At 42.4% G+C, this 19044-nt stretch overlaps 1 protein-coding gene across 2 annotated transcripts in view; it reads left to right on the top strand.

Moving 5' to 3' along the window:
* The window catches only part of cc2d1a (coiled-coil and C2 domain containing 1A), a 107351-nt gene that overhangs the window by 22534 nt on the left and 65773 nt on the right, over positions 1 to 19044 (top strand). For both annotated transcript variants that reach the window (XM_039770482.1, XM_039770483.1), the window contains exons 5-7: positions 7040 to 7180; positions 10332 to 10764; positions 13498 to 13607. In XM_039770482.1, the coding sequence (XP_039626416.1) occupies positions 7040 to 7180; positions 10332 to 10764; positions 13498 to 13607 (684 nt within the window). The remainder of the gene's footprint in view (positions 1 to 7039; positions 7181 to 10331; positions 10765 to 13497; positions 13608 to 19044) is intronic.

The raw sequence follows: 19044 nt of genomic DNA, 5'->3' as shown, positions 1-19044 counted from the left end.
CGCACCTCCAAGACAACCACTGCCTTGCTAAAGAAACTGAGGTAAAGGTGCTGGACTGGCCAAGCATGTCTCCAGACCTAAACCCTATTGAGCATCAGTGGGGGGACATCCTCAAATGGAAGGTGGAGGAGTGCAAGGTCTCTAACATCCACCAGCTCCGTGATGTCGTCATGGAGGAGGATTCCAGTGGCAACCTGTGAAGCTCTAGTGAACTCCATGCCCAAGAGAGTTAAGGCAGTGCTGGAAAATAATGGTGGCCACACAAAATATTGACACTTTGGGCACAGTTTGGACATTTTTCACTTAAGGGTGGGCTCACTTTGGTTGCCAGCGGTTTAGACATTAATGGCTGTGTGTTGAGTTATTTTGAGGGGACGGCAAGTTTACGCTGTTATACAAGCTGTACACGGACTACTTTACGTTGTATCAAAGTGTCATATCTTCAGTGTTGTCCCACGAAAAGATAGAATAAAATATTTACAAAAATGTGAGGGGTGTGTGTTCACTTTTGTGAGATACTGGATATACAATGCTTGTGAAGAAAACACTTTGACTTGAAAAATAACAAAACGTATCTTGTATATAAACGTGTGTATCCGTCCGGCCCGGAAGTGAGAGGTGGAGTCGGGGTAAGGAAACACAAAGCTCGCTTAGCCACTAATAACACAAGCGGGGCCAGCAAAACGAAATCTCAGAAGGAAGACAAAGTCGCTTAGCCGCTAATGCACAAACGATCCCAGCACGTTGGCAACATGATTCCTCCTAGGAGAGGGACGCCCAGTGTAGCTCCTTTCAATTACCTGACATTTCTACTTTTCAGTTTTTTTTTGTGACGATTTTTAATAGTTTCTAGGACCCGGGCTTGCACAGCTAGTTCTTTAATTAAAGGTAATTTAGTAAAAGTTGAAGAGAATAAAAAGACTTTCAGCAGAAAGACATGTTCATTTGTTGCAATAACGAGGCTCAGTTGTTAATCAAATTAATGTGAGGTTTTAAATTGTTCCTGTAGTTTATAGCAATATAACGTAACATTCACAAACCTGTTTATTCCGGTTTAGGGTCATGGGGACAGAAGCCAATCCCTTGAACAGCAGGCACAAGAAGGGAACCAGCCGGGATGGCATATGCCCAAATTCCCAGTTATTGTAACCTGCGTGTTTGGATGAGGAAGTGCCCAAAGTATGCCGGCTCAATAATCATGCCACCAATATAAATGGAATTTTCTCAGTTTCTTGAACTTCTGTTTCTCATCTACCTGTTCATATAATCTTACTCATCAAATCTAAAGAAAAGTCACTTTTTATGTCCGTATGGCTTTGTTATGGAATGTTAAACATTCAAATCTTTTTTTTTTTAACCTGATCAAGGTCAGCCTGAAAGGTTCCCTCTTCATACAAGCTTAAAGCGGATTAATCTGTGGCTGCTTAAGAAGCTTGACTCCTCTTCTGTCTCATGTTTACTAGTTAAACAAAAGCCGTTTGAAGTTTATGCCATTTATAGCCTGACCATTCTGTGTATCTAAGCCACAGACCAAATAATTTCATTGCCCTTCCTATATGCCTAGGCCTCGTCTTGGAGAAGCTCCTTGCTTTCCTTTTTTTGTCGGCCTACTCCCACACTCGGTCCCCCAGCCCAGAACAGTTCATTTTTGTCTGGTGTTTCTTAAAACATTCTGGTTTTAATACCTTTTTGAGCTTCTTTTTGTTAAACGATTTGTGTCTATTGGTCTTTTTATTGTAAACTCTTATAGTAAATATCCTCTATTTTAAAAAAAAAATAAAAACATAAAGGCTTTAGAATTATTTTAACAAAATATGTCATTATTTTCTAATTAGTTACGAATAGCAAATACACTATCACTCGTAAAGTAAATCAGAAGACAGCATAAAGGTTTGGGATTTGTCCGGCTCCGTATACTGTACAGTTTGAAAAATAAACAAGTCAGAGATATTCTTTCCAAAGTACATCAGACAACAAGAATTGTGAAGTGGGGAACATTTATGGAGTGGGACCAGAATTGACACAGGGGAATGCTGGGAAGGAACCGAGGTGGTGGATGGGAGTCATGACGTCATCAGAGGTAGACGGAAGGAAGGGAATGAACGCGGAAGTGGCAGTATGTGGTTACGGGATTTGGGCATGTCCATGGCGGTATTGCTTCTTTCTTTCTGTAGGAAACAAAGAGAGAGAGGTTAGTACCCCGCTTTTCCCCTTTGGCCGGGGGTTTCGCGCTACAGCTCGGGTCTCTACGTGGCTCCCTATGCACGCGTGCATGACACCCTGTAGAGCTCAACTCTTACTTGTAGTATTTACGGTTTGTTATTTTGGCTTATTTTTTTTGAAAATGGCACATAGAGTGCCCTCCATAATGTTTGGGACAAAGACACTGTGATGGACGGCCGGTGTTTCAGTCTGGCCGGGATGTCCCTGAACAGAAAGAAGGAGGAAGAGCAGGTTTTTTTAGCACACTGTCTCCCCCGGGACGCTAGATGGCAGCTCCCCTGGACAGAAATGGTTCCCTGGATTCCCTCAGGGCATCATGGAAAAAGGTAGTCCGTTCTTCAGCACTGTTGGGTGCCGCCAGGGGGAGCTCACAAGGAACCTGGGGACTCCTACTGTTATTACGACCCGGAAGTACTTCAGAGGCACGAGGACGGAAGCCCGCAGTACTTCCGTGCTACTTGAGGAGGATGATGATGTGGCGTTTGACCCGGAGAAGGAACACGTCCGGGTCATGAACTATTTAAAGGACTTTGGGAAACCCAGTAAGGAGAGCCGGAGTTGGGAGGGTGTGTAATGGAGCTGCTGGGAGTGGAGGATTGTGTTTATCGTGATTATTGATTATTGATTGGAGAATTGTGGAGTGTGGGGAGCTTTGTGCACTTTATTTAAGAATATTAAAGAAATTATTCTCGGTTCTTTTAAACGTGTGTCCTGGACGTCTGTCTGGTGGGTTTCACAGGGCAACAGCGACCCCTTGCATCCACAACACCTTTTTTTCTTTAATTTCCCCCTCTGCTCCACCGTTTAAAATTACGAATTGAACACTTCCGACATCGTGATTAAAGTGCACATTGCAGACATTCGTTTAAGGGCATTTGCAGACATTTTGGTCACACCATGTAGAAATGACAACACTTTTTCTACATGGCCTCTCCAGTTCAGGGCACTGTATTGTTTGGGACACAGCAATGGCAGGTCCATTAAAGTCGTCATATTCAGGATATTGTAACATGCAATGACTGCTTGAAGTCTGCACTTCATAGACATCACCAGGTGCTGAGGATCGTCTCTGGTGACGCTCTCACAAGCCTATAATGAAACCATCTTCAGCTCCTGCTTGTTTCGGGGGGCTTGTCCTCTTAAGTTTTCTCCTCAGCATGTGGAAGGCCTGTTCAGTTGGATTCAAATTGGGTGACTGGCTTGGCCATTGAAGAATTTTCCAATTGTTTGTCTTTGATAAACTGTATAGGTTTACTTACCTTGGAAGTGACATTCATCTCTCTGGTGACTCTTCCTATGAAGTCAGTAGACAGACTGGGAGAGCATAGGGGGTTCATGAGGTCTCTGGAAAGGGGTGTGTGGCGCTCCTGATATCTATACAAAAGGACGAAGGTCCAAGTCTTTAGAGTCCTGATGCTTCCTGTCTTGCTATATGGTTGCGTGACATGGACGCTATCCAGTGACCTGAGATGAAGACTGGACTCCTTTGGTACTTTGTCCTCCAGAAAATCCTTGGGTACCGTTGGTTTGATTTTGTGTTGCTCATGGAGTCCCAAATGAGGCACATTATCTGCATTGTGAGGGAGTGTCAGTTGCAGCACTACGGCCATGTGGCGCAATTCCCCGAGGGTGATCCAGCTCAAAGGATCCTCATTATTGGGTATCGGGTGGCTGGACCAGGCCAAGGGGTCGCCCACGTAACACCTGGCTGCAGCAGATAGAAGGGCAATTCCGGAGGGTGGGACTGGACCATGTGTCTGCCTGGGGGGTTGCCAACTGGGATCCGGAGCTGTTTCGTTGCATGATGGGTGCAACAATACAATGTACCAGTGCATGCTCCCCAACTTGACTTGACTTAATAAACTGTATTGCCTCAGTTGTGTGTTTGGATCATTAGCATGATGTAGGATGAAGTGCTGTCCAGTGAGTTTGGAGGCAGCTACTGGTAGTTGAGCAGATCCGATGTTTGTACACACCTTAGAATTCATTGTGCCACTGCCATTAGCATTTCAATCATCAATGAAGAGAAGTGTGCCAGGACCTGTGGCAGCCATACATGGCCAAGCCATAAAACCCCCAGCACCATATTTCACAGATGAGCTGGTCAGCTTTGGATCTTGGGCAGTTCCTTGTCGTCTCCACACTTTGCTCTTGCCATCACTCTGACGCAGGTTCATCTTTGTCTCGTTTGTCCACAAGACCTTTTCCCAGAATTCTGCAGGCTCTTTGAAGTCCTTTTTTCAATCTGTAATCTGGCCTTCCTATTTTTGTAGCTAGTTAGTGGCTTGCATCTTGCAGTTTGGCCTCTGTATTTCTGTTCATGAAGTCTTCTTCTGATAATCGTCTCTGACACACACACACACGTCTGTCCCCTGAAGACTGTTACTGGTCGCAGTGGCAGTCTTCCTTGGCTTAGCAGTGCTTTTGCGATCACTGAGCCCATCATTGCATTCATTCTTCTTCATGATATTCCAGACAGTTGATTTCGGTCATCCTAAGGTTTTCCCGATGTCTCCAATGGTTTGATTCTTGTTTTTCAGCTTCTTTGACTTTCATCAGCACAGCTCTTTTCCTCACATTGAACAATGGAAACTACAGACTCCAGTGGGTAGAAGCAAGCCGAGGTATCTTATGAAGCCAAGAAACCCACCTGAGGAATCACAAACACCTGTGACGCCAATTGTTCCAAACATTGCAGTGCCCTGAAATGGGGGTTTGAGGGCATGAATAAAAGTGTTGTGTGACCGAAATGAATGCAAACTGTGGAGCAGAAGGGGAAATCAAGGAAACGTGTCTTTGTCCCAAACATCATGGAGAGTGCTGTGTAGTCTTCAGCCAAACAGCATCTTTTGCTTCTACCTTGTTTTTAATTTTTTCTTTTTTTATGCAATGCTGGAATTTTACTTTGAATAACCACATGTGTAGACTTTTTCTCTACCTCAGCATGGTAAAACTTCACATTTGTAATCGGACGCCTGCTCTGATCGTGCCCTACCCATATCAACCAACCAGGACTCCTATTTTTCATTTACATTTATTTCTTTGGCTGATGCCTTTATCCATGGGTACTTTCATTAGAGATACAATTGGTTCCATTTCTTTTATTTTTCCTCAATTAGAGTACAGGCCGGTGAAGTGACCTGCTCAGGGTCACACAGTGTCAATGGCAGGATTTGATGCCAGAGTTTGAAGTCCAAATCATTAACCACTGCGCCACATTGCCTACCCCAGTGCTCTTGATTTAGGTAGGTTAGTTTCGTGAGGTTTATAACTGTGATATCGGAGACGCTCGATATCTTTAAAATATCAAGCGTCTCCGATATCACACATGTTACAGCCATTACGATAGACAGATCGTTTTGGAGCCATAATGAAGGGTTTGACTACGCACATAGATAAACACAAAAGAGCGCAAAAGTTAACTCTTTACACAGCGAAGCACGTTGATACTGAATGAGCGAGACGAGACTTCCTGGTTAGCGCAGTGCAATCCAATTCGCCGCTCTGTCGCTGAGCCAATCAGCACACAGGAACTTAACTGTGTGCTCTGATTGGGTAGCTTCTCAGCCATCCACCAATAGCGTCCCTTGTATGAAATCAACTGGGCAAACCAACTGAGGAAGCATGTACCAGAAGTAAAAAGACCCATTGTCAGCGGAAATCCGCAAAACCAGTGAAAAATCCGCGTTATATATTTAGATATGCTTACATATAAAATCCGCGATAGAGTGAAGCCGCGAAAGTCGAAGCGCGATATAGCGAGGGATTACTGTAAATATATTTAAAAGCCCCTTTGCCAACTGGGTCTCAGGGTGTGCACCTCACTCACCCTGATATTAGATCTGCCCGAGGTTGAAGGTACAGGTACAGCAGTAGTATATAAGGACAGGGTGTATACTTCTGCAGGTTTTTAACTTTTAACTGCTCATGTTAAGGGCCTCTAACGTATCTTTAATTTTTGACTATTTCAATCATACCTTCTGTTCAGACATAGTAATGGCAGCTGAGAACAAGGGTGATTGAGCCTTTTTCAGTTTACCACTTAGTTTGAACAAATAGCCAGTTATGGATTGACCAGCCATTCATGGTTAGTTAACATTTACCAAAGCAATCATTACAATGGGCTTTAACAGGCCCTGACTAATGGCAGCCCCCCAGCCTTGACTCTTTAAGAAGATAAGGAGAAAAGCTAAGCAAAATGACACCTTTTATAGGCTAACTAAAAAGATTACTCCCAAAAAAACCCTGGTAGGGAAAAAATGGTTCAAAGAGAGACCCCTTTCCAGGTAGGTTGGCAGTGCAATGGGTGTCAGTACCATACAATACGCAGAATAGAACAAATCCTCAATACAGTATAAAAATAAAAAATGTACAAGTACGGAGCAAAATGTAACAGTAGATGACATCACATAAGTACTGTAGGCCTGAGCCAGTGTTTCTAGCTTTTAGAATTATTCATAAAACTTGTATGCAAAAGTTGATGAGTTGCTTACAAAAAATACAGTCTTTAATTAACATAAATAGAACCTGAAATACCAAATTTATGTGTAACAAACATACAAGCAATATCCACGAAAGGGTTCATCTGAATAGTCTTGTGTGTACTTTTCCGAAATGTGTTGTTTTCAGGGTTCCTTTTATTCTAGTTAAGCTGTGATTATTCTTTGGTTATTAAAACAAGGGAAATACCACACAAAATTTAGGAGGCTCTTAATTCTTTGATCATCTATCTTTAAGCAGTAATATCTTGTTGAATTACTACTAGCTACAGAAGGACTTCAGCTAAAGAGTCACCAGCCTTTTTAATATCCCTCAGGTGCAGTCAGCTCCTTCTGGCATGGAGGAAAGTCAGGAGTCTATGCTGGAAGAAAGGCTTTCCATGTACCAATCAGCCATCAAAAATGCCAAAACTGCTGGAGAAGGGAGTAAAGCTCGCCGCTATGAACGTGGCCTCAAGGTAGGTAGTGTTGAGATGTTTAGGAGCTCCAAGATCCTGAGCTGACTGCTGGGAATTTAGCTCCTTGTTTTTTCTCATTCAGCCTCATTTCTCCATCCCTGGCCTTACTGACAATGTAAGCAGAAGCCGGGTCAGTGGTCTCATGTTTTGAAAGAGAGACAAATGAAAGATCCACTTTCAGGCTGAAAAGCAAAGAGTGGTGGAGTATACATCAAAAAATAATTTACTAAACAGTTCTTTTTCTACAGATTTCTTTCAGAAAGCAAAATTCAATTGTCTTTAAGAAAAATGTGGGACAATTTTGACAGGAATATCCTTCACAATCGCACTTCAGGTTGTTTATAACTAAGCACTGTCGTAGTCTTGGGATGGACAAACGTCATCCTGGGTTGAAGCCTCCACATTTGACATTATGGGTTACTGTCTGTTCGTTATTGTGTAGTCAGTGCCTGGCAAATGTCTGCACATACAGTACAGGTGGGCACAGTCTGAATTAGGTCCAGGCCCACCAGTGAAGATTTTGTTGACTCTAGGGCATCTACCATTCTATCCAGTTTAATTTGCAAGTGCCATAGGTCAGCCTTTCGTACTAATGAACCTGAATGTCGCAAAATATTGCTGCTTGTGAGGCAAACTGTGGGGATTTTGCCCTTTGCTTATGACCCGTGAGTGTACCTGTGTGGTGTTATGGGTCCACAGCTCACTGAGCAAAGGCCATTTTTAAATAATCACCGCACCCGAGGCGGCTTCGTGAGGGGGGGCGATGTTGTGGCGAGCCACGGGGCAGTCGTCGATGTGGGCGTTTCTCACCGTGTGCACAGGTGAGGAACTGCCCACATTCGTGATTGCTTCCGTGGCTAATGCTACAGCTGTGATGGCCCCTCACGTTATAAAAAAGAAGCGCAAGTCGGTTGAAGAGGGTGAAAGGAAACGATCGGAGAGAAAAAGGAAAGGAAAGAGGACGGAGGTTACAGGGAGCGAGGAAGCATGCGGTGCAAGAGAGACGGACAGGCGGTGTGTGCGTGTGGTGAGCGCACGATCTAGGGCAGCTGTAAGGAAGCTGGGTGTTAGGCCAACACCCAGGCGTTTGAGTTGGATGTAGCTCCCGCTGAGCGATCAGGTAGCGGGAGTGACCAAGGGAAGGCGACTGGCCGCAGAGAGGCCATGGAAAGGCAGCGGAAGTCGGGAGACTTGGTGCTGGAATCCCCAACGTGGGCGACCTGGCCGTTGGTGGAAACCAAGTTCTCCGAGGCTGGGATGAGTGCCATACCGGAGCCAGGGATCGGGAGGTCTCCAGTCTCTCAGGAGGCGTGGGTTCGAATCCCACCACTGCCACCAAATGTGACGATGTGGGTTCAAGGGTTCCCAAACAGCCATGGTAGCGTGGAGCCAGAACCCACATCGTCACAACCTGTTGTAGATTAATAAATTATTTACTTTTGGTTTTTATGTCATTTCATATCACATTTATGAACTAGGAGTCCCAAAGCCTGTAGTCCCATTAACACTTACAAAAACACCCACTAGAGGGGGATATCACCATCAGAACCCCCACTAGTAACAGGGTAATCACAGAGTCTTTACAAAAGGAACATTTTATTCTTCACAAAAATGAAGCTCCATAAGATGACAAAAGGCAACCCAAAGCAAACAAGTCAAAATATAGATATTCAAAGAATCGTCAAAATACAGAGCAGGAGGCTGAAAATCTAGAAATCCAAAAAATCAGATAAGCAAAAGTAAACTCGCCACTCCCAGGCAGGTTTGAAATGAACCACCAGGAACTGTGGGAGACCCTTTGGATTCATTGGGCAGTTTCTGGTGGTGATTGGCACAGAATACATGGAACATAACACAGGCAGCTTACATCTATCCATCCATTATCCAGCCTACTATATCCCAACTACAGGGTCACGGGGGTCTGCTGGAGCCAATCATAGCAAAAACAGGGCGCAAGGCAGAAAACAAACCCCGGGCAGGGTGCTAGCCCACCTCAGGGCACACACACACCCACACACCAAGGACAACACTAGGGACAGTTTAGGATTGCCAATGCACTTAACCTGCATGTCTTTGGACTGTGGGAGAAAACTGGAGTACCCGGAGGAAACCCACGCAGATACGGGGAGAACATGCAAACTCCACGCAGGGAGGACCCAGGAAGCAAACCCAGGTCTCCTTACTGCGCCACCGTGCCGCCCTGGCAGCTTACATACATTAACAAAATCAGAAATAATGCACATAATCGACGTAAATCAAACAATCATTAAAGAACAAAGGAGACAAAACATGTTTGAACCCTAACCAGGGGAGGAACCCACCATAAACACGGACACCAACATTTTGCCTGTTGTGTTTAAGTATTTTGAGAACACTGGACCCCTGCTTCTAGGTGGAGTTAAGTATTTGATCCCATAGGTGATGGATGTAACAGAACAAGATGCCGAGCAGAGGACAGAAAGATATGGAAAAAGATGATCCATTGTGGCAACCCCTAATAGGAGCAGCCGAAAGAAGAAGAAGAAGAAGAAGTGTATTTGAAATACAGAGGATAGATAGTGTCAAACCCTTCTGGTAAAAATATAACTTGAGCAAAAACATTGTTTGAATATCCCCTTATTGTTTCAAATCTTCTTGAAAGCTTAACAGTAACACACATTATTTGCTATTGCATCATTCCATTGTCTAAATGTCACGTCAGTACATTAGCCACCACTAATGCATAGCATCCACCTGGATGATGTGACAGCAGCCATTTTTTGTGCCAGTACACTCATCACACATTAGCTGTAGGATGGCAAAATGGTGAGAAAAAGTGAGAGCCAATTAGAGACAGAGGATGATTAGGACGAAGGATGCCCAGGGATCTTTTAGGACCTCGGATTTACGTTTCATTTGAAGGATGGCACCATTTTCACAGCACTGTGGCATTGAGATCCCTATTCAGACCACAAGGTAAGCGTCCCCTGCAGTCCTCGCCAATGTCAGCAGGTTCACTTGCTTTGGATGTCACAGTGATTCTGTGGTGACCAATGATACCAACAGCCTTTTAGTTTATCACCCATCACCTTAATACACTGGCCACAGAACCCCACATATTTCTTATTTTATAAATAGTATTTATTTTAACCGTATTGTTTTGTATCTGCAGACATTGGAGTCAATGTTGGTCTCAGTCAAAAAGGGAAAGAAGATCAATATAGAAGAAATCCCACCACCGGTTGCCACTGGCAGCAAGCCGGCTCCCACCGAGGCTCTCCCGCCTAAACTTGAACCAGTGGAAAGTCAGTTTAAGAAAGAAGAAGAAAATGCCACCTCTCTGCAAACTCAGGCCACCAGACCCAATCTTCCAATTCCATCCATTGAAACTTCTCCTCCATTGCCTTCTCCTGACTATCCGGCTCCTCAAAAGTTTGCACCACCACCCGTACCAAAAAAGCCTACCTTGATGCCTCCTACACAACCAGCGCTTCTTCCGAAACTTTCCCCGAGTACCCCATTGCAGCAGTCATTGGCTTCAACACCTGAAACACCAATCATTTCTCCACTCACACCAACAAAACCCCCCAGTGTGGCACCGACAGGTAGGTAGTGCCGTATTTTCAAGATAGCTTTGCTTTTTGCTGTGAAAAACAATGGTGCACCTTCTTGAAGTAACAATTGAATGATATCTATTCAGACTCTACAATCTTTTTTTGGAATGAATGATTGTGAATGTTTAGAAATGTAAATCTTGTTTAACCTCCTTAGTGTTACGTTTTTTTCTCGAAAAAACATGTCATAAGCGTTACATTTTTTGGATAGAAAAATTACATATTTATTAGTCTTTCTACTGTAAATTGTACAAAACACTAAAAGTACAAGGTCAGAAGTGTAGAAATTATAATAATGATACAAATAAAAATAATAATGAATAATATAATCTCTCTATTATATAAAAAAAATCCTGCGGCGAGACGAGACTTTTTTTGAAGAGATTTTTTCAAGTCCCGCGAGACGAGACTTATGACATGATATTTTTTCAAGTCCCGCCCTCCTCTCAACCATAATCAACCACATACACGGTCCACTCGCATCTCATTCTTGGGAATGCTTTCGACAGACACATTTCCTGCTCACTGTTCTTATAAAATTTTACGTTTTCCTCACTTAAAGTTCCCAATTAAAGAAGACTTATTATGTCCAAATCTTATTGATGAATTTCATCCCGAAGGGATATCAACACAAGAAATGAGTACACGGGTAATCCTAGCACCTTGAAACGATGAATTGAAATGAATTAACGCCAAAAATGTTGATCGTTCACACGGCAAATTGGTTAAATGCGTATCAATAGACTCTACTGAAACAGTTGGTGGTGATGGTGTGGAAGATGAAAACATCAACTTATCATATCACGAAGAATTACTACTACTGTTAACACCGTCCGATCTTCCACCGCCTGAATTACTGTTGAAGAAAGGTAACGTAGTACATATTCCCCGGATAAAGTTAGACAACAAAGCAGATCTTGATATGCCATTTGTATTAAAACATTAATCGTTTCCTGTTAGAAAAGATTTTGCAAAGACAATTTAAAAATCACAGAGACAAACATTCGAAAAAGTCGGTTTATTTATTAGAGATAAAAGAAACGAAATTCTCTCACGGGCAGTTATACGTTGCGTTGTCACGATGTAAGTCCAAACACAGAATCAAAATTCAATGCGATACTGACAAGAATGTAATTAAGAAAATTGTTTTTACTGAAGTTTTACAGTAAAAGTGTAAGTTTAAAAAATATTTGTGTATTAATTCCAAAGTCAACCAGAACAAAATCGTAGAATGCAACATGGAACATAATTTACTTTCAAATTATTACGTTTTACTATTTTTTACTATGGTTAATCACTTGCTGTAATGTAAAATAGTTCATTTTATTATGCATATTGTAACAATTCCCATGAAAATAACAATCTGTTTAAATTTTACATCTGCATCCCCATATGCGAGCAGCAGAACCGCAAAGTGGCTTGCATGTAGCGCCGGCCTGTGGATTGACGAGCAATGCCCCCTAGTAATAATAAAAATAATGGTAATACCGTATATACTGTCAATTTGTGTGGTATGTCTTGAAGCACGGTGAAATGCGCAATTCACTTGGAACAATAGTAGTGTGATTCCCTGTGGATTTTCTTTCCAGACTGATCAGCTTTTGAACAGCACACTGCACATGTGCAATTGACACGCGTGTCACTTTCGGATTCATCAGAATTACTTTTGATTTCACTGTCCATTTCAGTTTCACTGACTGAAGACCGATTCACTTCATCATCACTGAGCGTGCAACATCTGGGCTGCTGACAAACGTTTCCTACAAGACGCCATTATGAGGCTAGGAGAAGACGTATCTGCACCGCTGCCTGTCGCTTACACAAGAGACGCCTATATTATTTCCCGAGCAACGCTCGACAGTAACGACATTACCACTTTTACAGCCCGAGTAAACCTCAGGTCTAACACTTATGAGAGACACCTCTATGCAGTTGCCTGAGTGACACTTGGGACTAACGCTTTTATCACTCTTTTTACAGCCCAAGTAACGCTTGGGTCTAATGCTGAGGAGGTTAAGGTATAGGTTTAGATTACAATCCTTTATGTGCTTTGTAAGTGCCATGGTGGATGGATTGGCACCCCAACTGATTAGGATTAATGGATGGATGGGGGAGGTTGTTTGTCAAGTTTAGTTCTTTCCACACTACAATAGGAGGCAGTGCAACTCTGGTGTGGGCCCAGTATGGACACCTGCAGGGATTCATGGGATTTGTAGTCCTGAGGAGCAACCCTTTTGGGGTCCTTGGATTTCCCACAGAGGGTGTTACAGGGAGAAGGACTCCCTGTTTAATGGGGCTTCCAGCGTTCAGTGCTATGGCGCAGGATGTACTCCCGGGTCCAACAGAAAAGAAGTTGCTTGACCTCATCCAGGTGAGTCAGAATCGGGAGGTACAGGGCAAAGCTCACCTAGTGGAGAAGAGGGAGATATTGTAAATTGAAGATTGCTGTGTGCAATGTGAAAGAGGAATTCTTGAATAAGAAAATATTAATTTACACTCGGGACTATGTGGTTGTGTCTGGTGTTTGGGGGATTGGTGGCGCTCCCTGGAGGTCACGGCTTCTATCATTTGTTGGACAGTTTTCAGAAAAATGAACTAAAAAAACCTGCATCATTCATTAGCTAGATTAAGGGTGGTGTTATTGGTCAGGATGCAGTCATTACTTTAATTGGTTTTTATTTCATTAAATTAATACATCTTTCATGTCCACTTTATTTCCCAAAGGTGTGAAAGGACTTTTACTGAGTCGGCAGAGGGAGTATAAACTGGCAGCCCTACAGGCCAAACAAAGTGGGGACAATGAACTAGCGAAGAAATATTACATTATTGCTAAGGTAAATCTCTTTCTGTAACACTCAAGTGTTATTCCATTATTCATGGCTGCTGGGTGCTAAAGCTTTTATCAGAGATTCCGCAACAGTTTTCTCTTGTAAGTCATTTGTTCTTGTCATGACTCTTTGCATCTATAATTGTCATGAGAGCCCATGCTCTTCCTCCATTATTTTGGTTGTTACTTATTTGACCAAGTCTATGCATTAAAGTAGAGCATGTACATGATAGATAGATAGATAGATAGAAAGATAGATACTTTATTAATCCCAAGGGGAAATTCACAACGCAGACTTACGGCCAACAGTTCGATGTCCCTGCAGCAAGTGGAGATTTTGACGTTTACATGTCCAGGGTTGCACCTCCTTGTGTTCACATAAAGAGCGAGTCCTCCTCCTTTCTTCTTCCCACAGGTATTTGCGTCTCTGTCCACTCTAACTGTGCTAAACCCGGCCAGGTAGCTCAACGTTAGCATCTGGGATGTTAGTAGTTAGCCACGGTTCACAAAAACACAACAAACTGCATTCTGTGTAGGTCCTGACATTTTTCACCAGCACAGCCAGTTCGTCAGTCTTATTTGGTAGTGATATAGACCAGCGTTATGTAGGCACTTTCTGGAAATTGTTGTAGCAATTCTTCAAATTGGATAACAGTCTTCATTGAGTAAACATTATCTTATGACACTTTACAAGTACAGTGGAACCTCATCCTGTGTGAGAGATAAGTTAATTAGTTAGTATAAGAAACCAAGACAAAGAAAAAGGTTTGGTGGTTCCATCCCTTATATTTAAAGAAAAAGTTGCTTGGTGCTCTGCGGAGTGGTCTTTTCCGACTGAGTCCTTGCAGAGCAAACGTGGTGGGTTTTTATAGCTGAGGGAAAGGAAGAGGCGGGTCATCTGGAGGGGAAGCGGAAGTGAGTTCATCAGGGGGCGTGGTCTGAGGCCGGAAGAGGAAGAAGTGTCTTACTGCTCCTGTAAGTGTGGGGAAAAAAGGCACATTTGATTGCCCCCCGAACTTGAGTTTTAGCATTAGCTAGACACCCCCGCTTTCCATGCATACGTGTGCGACATTAGTTAGTTATATAGTTGAAAATTATGCATAGTGAAATGTCCCTATGTGGTCCCTTGCATTAGTTCTAAAGTACAGCAAATCTGGTTTGTCTATACTGTGCAGTATGTTACAGTGGAGTGGGTGTATATCTTACAGTTGTGCTTGACAGTTTGTGAACCCTTTAGAATTTTCTATATTTCTGCATAAATATGACCTAAAACATCATCAGCTTTTCACTCAAGTCCTGAAAGTAGATAAAGAGAAACCAGTTAAACAAATGAGACAAAAATATTATACTTGGTCATTTATTTATTGAGGAAAATGATCAAATATTACATATTTGTGAGTGGCAAAAGTATGTGAACCTCTAAGATTAGCAGTTAGTTTGAAGGTGAAATTCGAGTCAATGGGATGCCAATCAGGTGTGAGTGGGCACCCTGTGTTATTTAAAGAACAGGATCTATCAAAGTCTGCTCTTCACAACACATGGCACGAACAAAGGAGATTTCTGAGGACCTCACAAAAAGAGTTGTTGATGCTCATCAGGCTGGAAAAGGTTACAAAACCATCTCTAAAGAGTTTGGACTCCACCAATCCACAGTCAGACAGATTGTGTACAAATGGAGGAAATTCAAGACCATTGTTACCCTCCCCAGGAGTGGTCGACCAACAAAGATCACTCCAAGAGCAAGGCACACGTGTAATAGTCGGCGAGGTCACAAAGGACCCCAGGGTAACTTCTAAGCAACTGAAGGCCTCTCTCACATTGGCTAATGTTCATGTTCATGAGTCCACCATCAGGAGAACACTGAACAACAATGGTGTGCATGGCAGGGTTGCAAGGAGAAAGCCACTGCTCTCCATAAAAACATTGCTGCTCGTCTGCAGTTTGCTAAAGATCACGTGGACAAACCAGAAGGCTATTGGAAGAATGTTTGTGGACGGATTAGACCAAAATAGAACTTTTTGGTTTAAATGAAAAGCGTTATGTTTGGAGAAAGGAAAACACTGCATTCCAGCATAAGAACCTTATCCCATCTGTGAAACGTGGTGGTGGTAGTATCACGGTTTGGGCCTGTTGTGCTACATTTGGGCCAGGACGACTTGCCTTCATTGATAGAGCAATGAATTCTGAATTATATCAGAGAATTCTAAAGGAAAATGTCAGGACATCTGTCCATGAACTGAATCTCAAGAGAAGGTGGGTCATGCAGCAAGACAACGACCCTAAGCACACAAGTCGTTCTACCAAAGAATGGTTAAGAAGAATAAAGTGAATGTTTTGGAATGGCCAAGTCAAAGTCCTGAACTTAATCCAATCGAAATGTTGTGGAAGGACCTGAAGCGAGCAGTTCATGTGAGGAAACCCACCAACATCCCAGAGTTGAAGCTGTTCTGTACGGAGGAATGGGCTCAAATTCCTCCAAGCCGTTGAGCAGGAATGAGCAAAAGTTACTGGAAACATTTAGTTGCAGTAATTTGGGGGTCACACCAGATACTGAAAGCAAAGGTTCACATACTTTTGCCACTCACAAATATCTAATATTCGATCATTTTCCTCAATAAATAAATGACCAAGTATAATATTTTGTCTCATTTGTTTAACTGGTTTCTCTTTATCTACTTTTAGGACTTGAGTGAAAATCTGATGATGTTTTAGGTCATATTTACGCAGAAATATAGAAAATTCTAAAGGGTTCCCAAACTTTCAAGCACAACTATATTTCTTTGTCTTAGAGTTTATCCAACACTTGCTTAGGGTCTGTTTTTCAGTATACCAGTCTCCACTTATATTAATTCAGGGCATCTTAAGGGGCACGTCATTTGTTCGTCCACCCATAGGGCCGTTTTCTCCTTGGACTAAGGCAAGAGGCTGTCTTTGCAACCATTTAGTCATCGCTGTGAACCACATGCATGACCCATCACTTAATGTTTTGCACCATTCCCATGATTCTTCGCACATTGTTCTCAGTGACGTCGTCCAAGAGTCCAGTGAAGAATTTTCATCTCCGTGATATGGAGGTCTTGTTTGTGCGTAGTAGTTGTAGGCCAGCATTCCGTTCCATCCAAGGCAAATGAGCGTACCACAGTTCTATAGACTTTCACATTCCGGTAGATCGGCATCCTCCAGTCCAGTGACTTGGAGCCAATTCAGCCACACGACGTTGACCCCTGCTTAAGCATCGGGAATGGAGCCGCCACTGGAGCAGACAAGTGAGCCCAGGTACCTGAATTGGGTGGCCTTGTTGAGCGGTTGGCCATCAGTGTGAGTATTTCCATCCATGTGTTCTGCCTTCTTGATCTTGAGTCACAGGCCACTTTCTTCCAGTCCATTACGTGTTGGTGGTAAGGTGAGATAGTGGTCCATGGTGGGGTGCTAATTTTAATTAAAAAACAGTGAACTGTTGGCTTGGGATGGGCATTGGTGAGTATGGTAGTGTGAACGAGCAACCCTAGGATGTCGATGGAGTGATTGGCGGAGCACACTTTAACGTGCAGGCGTGTGCAGTTCAGCCAGTTGCCTCATTAGTGCTCTGGGGTTCGTGATTAGGCAACTGCACACATTACAGGATGGAAGGAGCCTGAGTGGGACAAATGAAGCTTTGCTTCAACTTGCAAGGCTCCATTTACTTTAATTGCTGTAGAACTTCTGTAGGTTGTAACCTAATTAATTGTCCCCTGAAGAAGGCCCATTTGTAGTATTCTGATATTTCCTTTTTTTCCAGTTGTTGCTAACCTCCTAAACTTTAAATTTAAACCTCTGGCTGTTTACAGCTTACCTTTTTACCATTTTAGGTCATTCATTGCAGTTCAACCGATTAAATTTGAAGGGAAACTGGAAAAACTGAGGTGTTGTAAAACTTTTGACTGGTAGTGTATAATTGTATGTGACAGCTGAATTTTGATTTGATTTAATGTGATAAAGAACAGAGGTAGCTACAAAGTACATTTTGTTTCTTTAGCACTATTCCAAAATGTTTACTTAACTTAGAAGATTAACAAGCACAAAAACCTTTTAATTCATTTTCAGCTCATTTGTTCTTCTCTTCTGAAGTCAGTGTACCATAACACAGTTTTAATTGGGGTGTAACCAAATCCATCATCATAATTATTGAGTGCGAGGGAATTGTTTAAGTCAGATTGTACAAGAATTGCAGTATTTTGAGTGCAATCTGGGGACAGGGGTGATTATATCTACAAAACGAATTCCCATTTAGAATAGAAAAGGAGGAATTACGCAAACACCGTGAAGATGATGTGAGGCGTGACCATCACACTAGGGGAGCATGAATGATACGCTGTAATGTTTGTGCTCAGGACATTGTGTGCCATATTGAACCGTTTTCTTAATTTTTTTTCACATTGAGCATGTGAAGTCAGAATAGGTTTATAAATAACCAGTGATCAGATTTGCAAGAACAGTTAAGTAGAACAGACCATAGACTTTAAAGAAAGTGTGGAGTCCGCAGTTTTGTTTCACAAGTATAAGTAAAATTGGGTATTTTGAATATTTTAATGTTTATTAATGAAATTAAAATGAAATGATCAAATACTTAATGAAAAAGCCATTCTAATAGTTTCCTTTCTCAGGATGTTTTAATGATTTGCAGTTCCCTTTGTATTTTCTGGAATGAAAACGGGCTTAACTTTAATTGTTATTGGCTGCCTACTTGCATTTTTTGTTGTTGTTGTTGGCTAGACAGGTTGAAGGGTGATGGAGTTTACTTTCATTTCTAAAGGAAATCTTATCTGAATAGTACGTGTCTGATTTCTCGCTGTCTGTTGCTCATCCCTTCAGTAATTTGCGTTCACTTTGCTTTTGCTAATGGACTGCACTGGGGGCAGCGTTTATGGCTTTGTCTGGATGATGTGCCCTGCACTCTCAATGGAGTGTGATTTCAATAAACCGAGTAGTTTTTACTGCAGAAATAGTTGTTTATGAACAGTTACTCAATCTCTGGTGCACATAATAATAATAATACATTTTAATACATTTTATTTATATAGCACCTTTCCCATGCTCAAGGTGCTTAATTATAGGGGTTCTTTAGGCAGAAGCAACCTTAGGGGTGTGTGGGGGCCTAGTGCTGACCAACCCCAGGTGGAGCCGGTTACATCAAACGCCGTTACCAGTATGTGTGAACTGTATAAACTCGCGCATGAATTTAATAAAAAATAATGTTCACATACACTGGATTTTCTCATTACAGTATGCAGCCAAATTTTGGCAAGATAACATGTGGACTTTAGCAAAATATAACGAGGTAATCTATTACAAAAAGTGCAATTTATAATTCATGACATTACCAGGACAGTGCGAAATGCAATGCGGTGCCTCTTCTAGAAAAGTCTACAAATTGCAAGTATCCTCTGAGCCTCGATATGCAGGAG

This window comes from Polypterus senegalus, chromosome 12, assembly GCF_016835505.1.
Source record: "Polypterus senegalus isolate Bchr_013 chromosome 12, ASM1683550v1, whole genome shotgun sequence".
In the NCBI taxonomy this organism is placed as follows: Eukaryota; Metazoa; Chordata; class Cladistia; order Polypteriformes; family Polypteridae; genus Polypterus; species Polypterus senegalus.
This window is presented reverse-complemented; position numbering and strand designations above follow the sequence as displayed.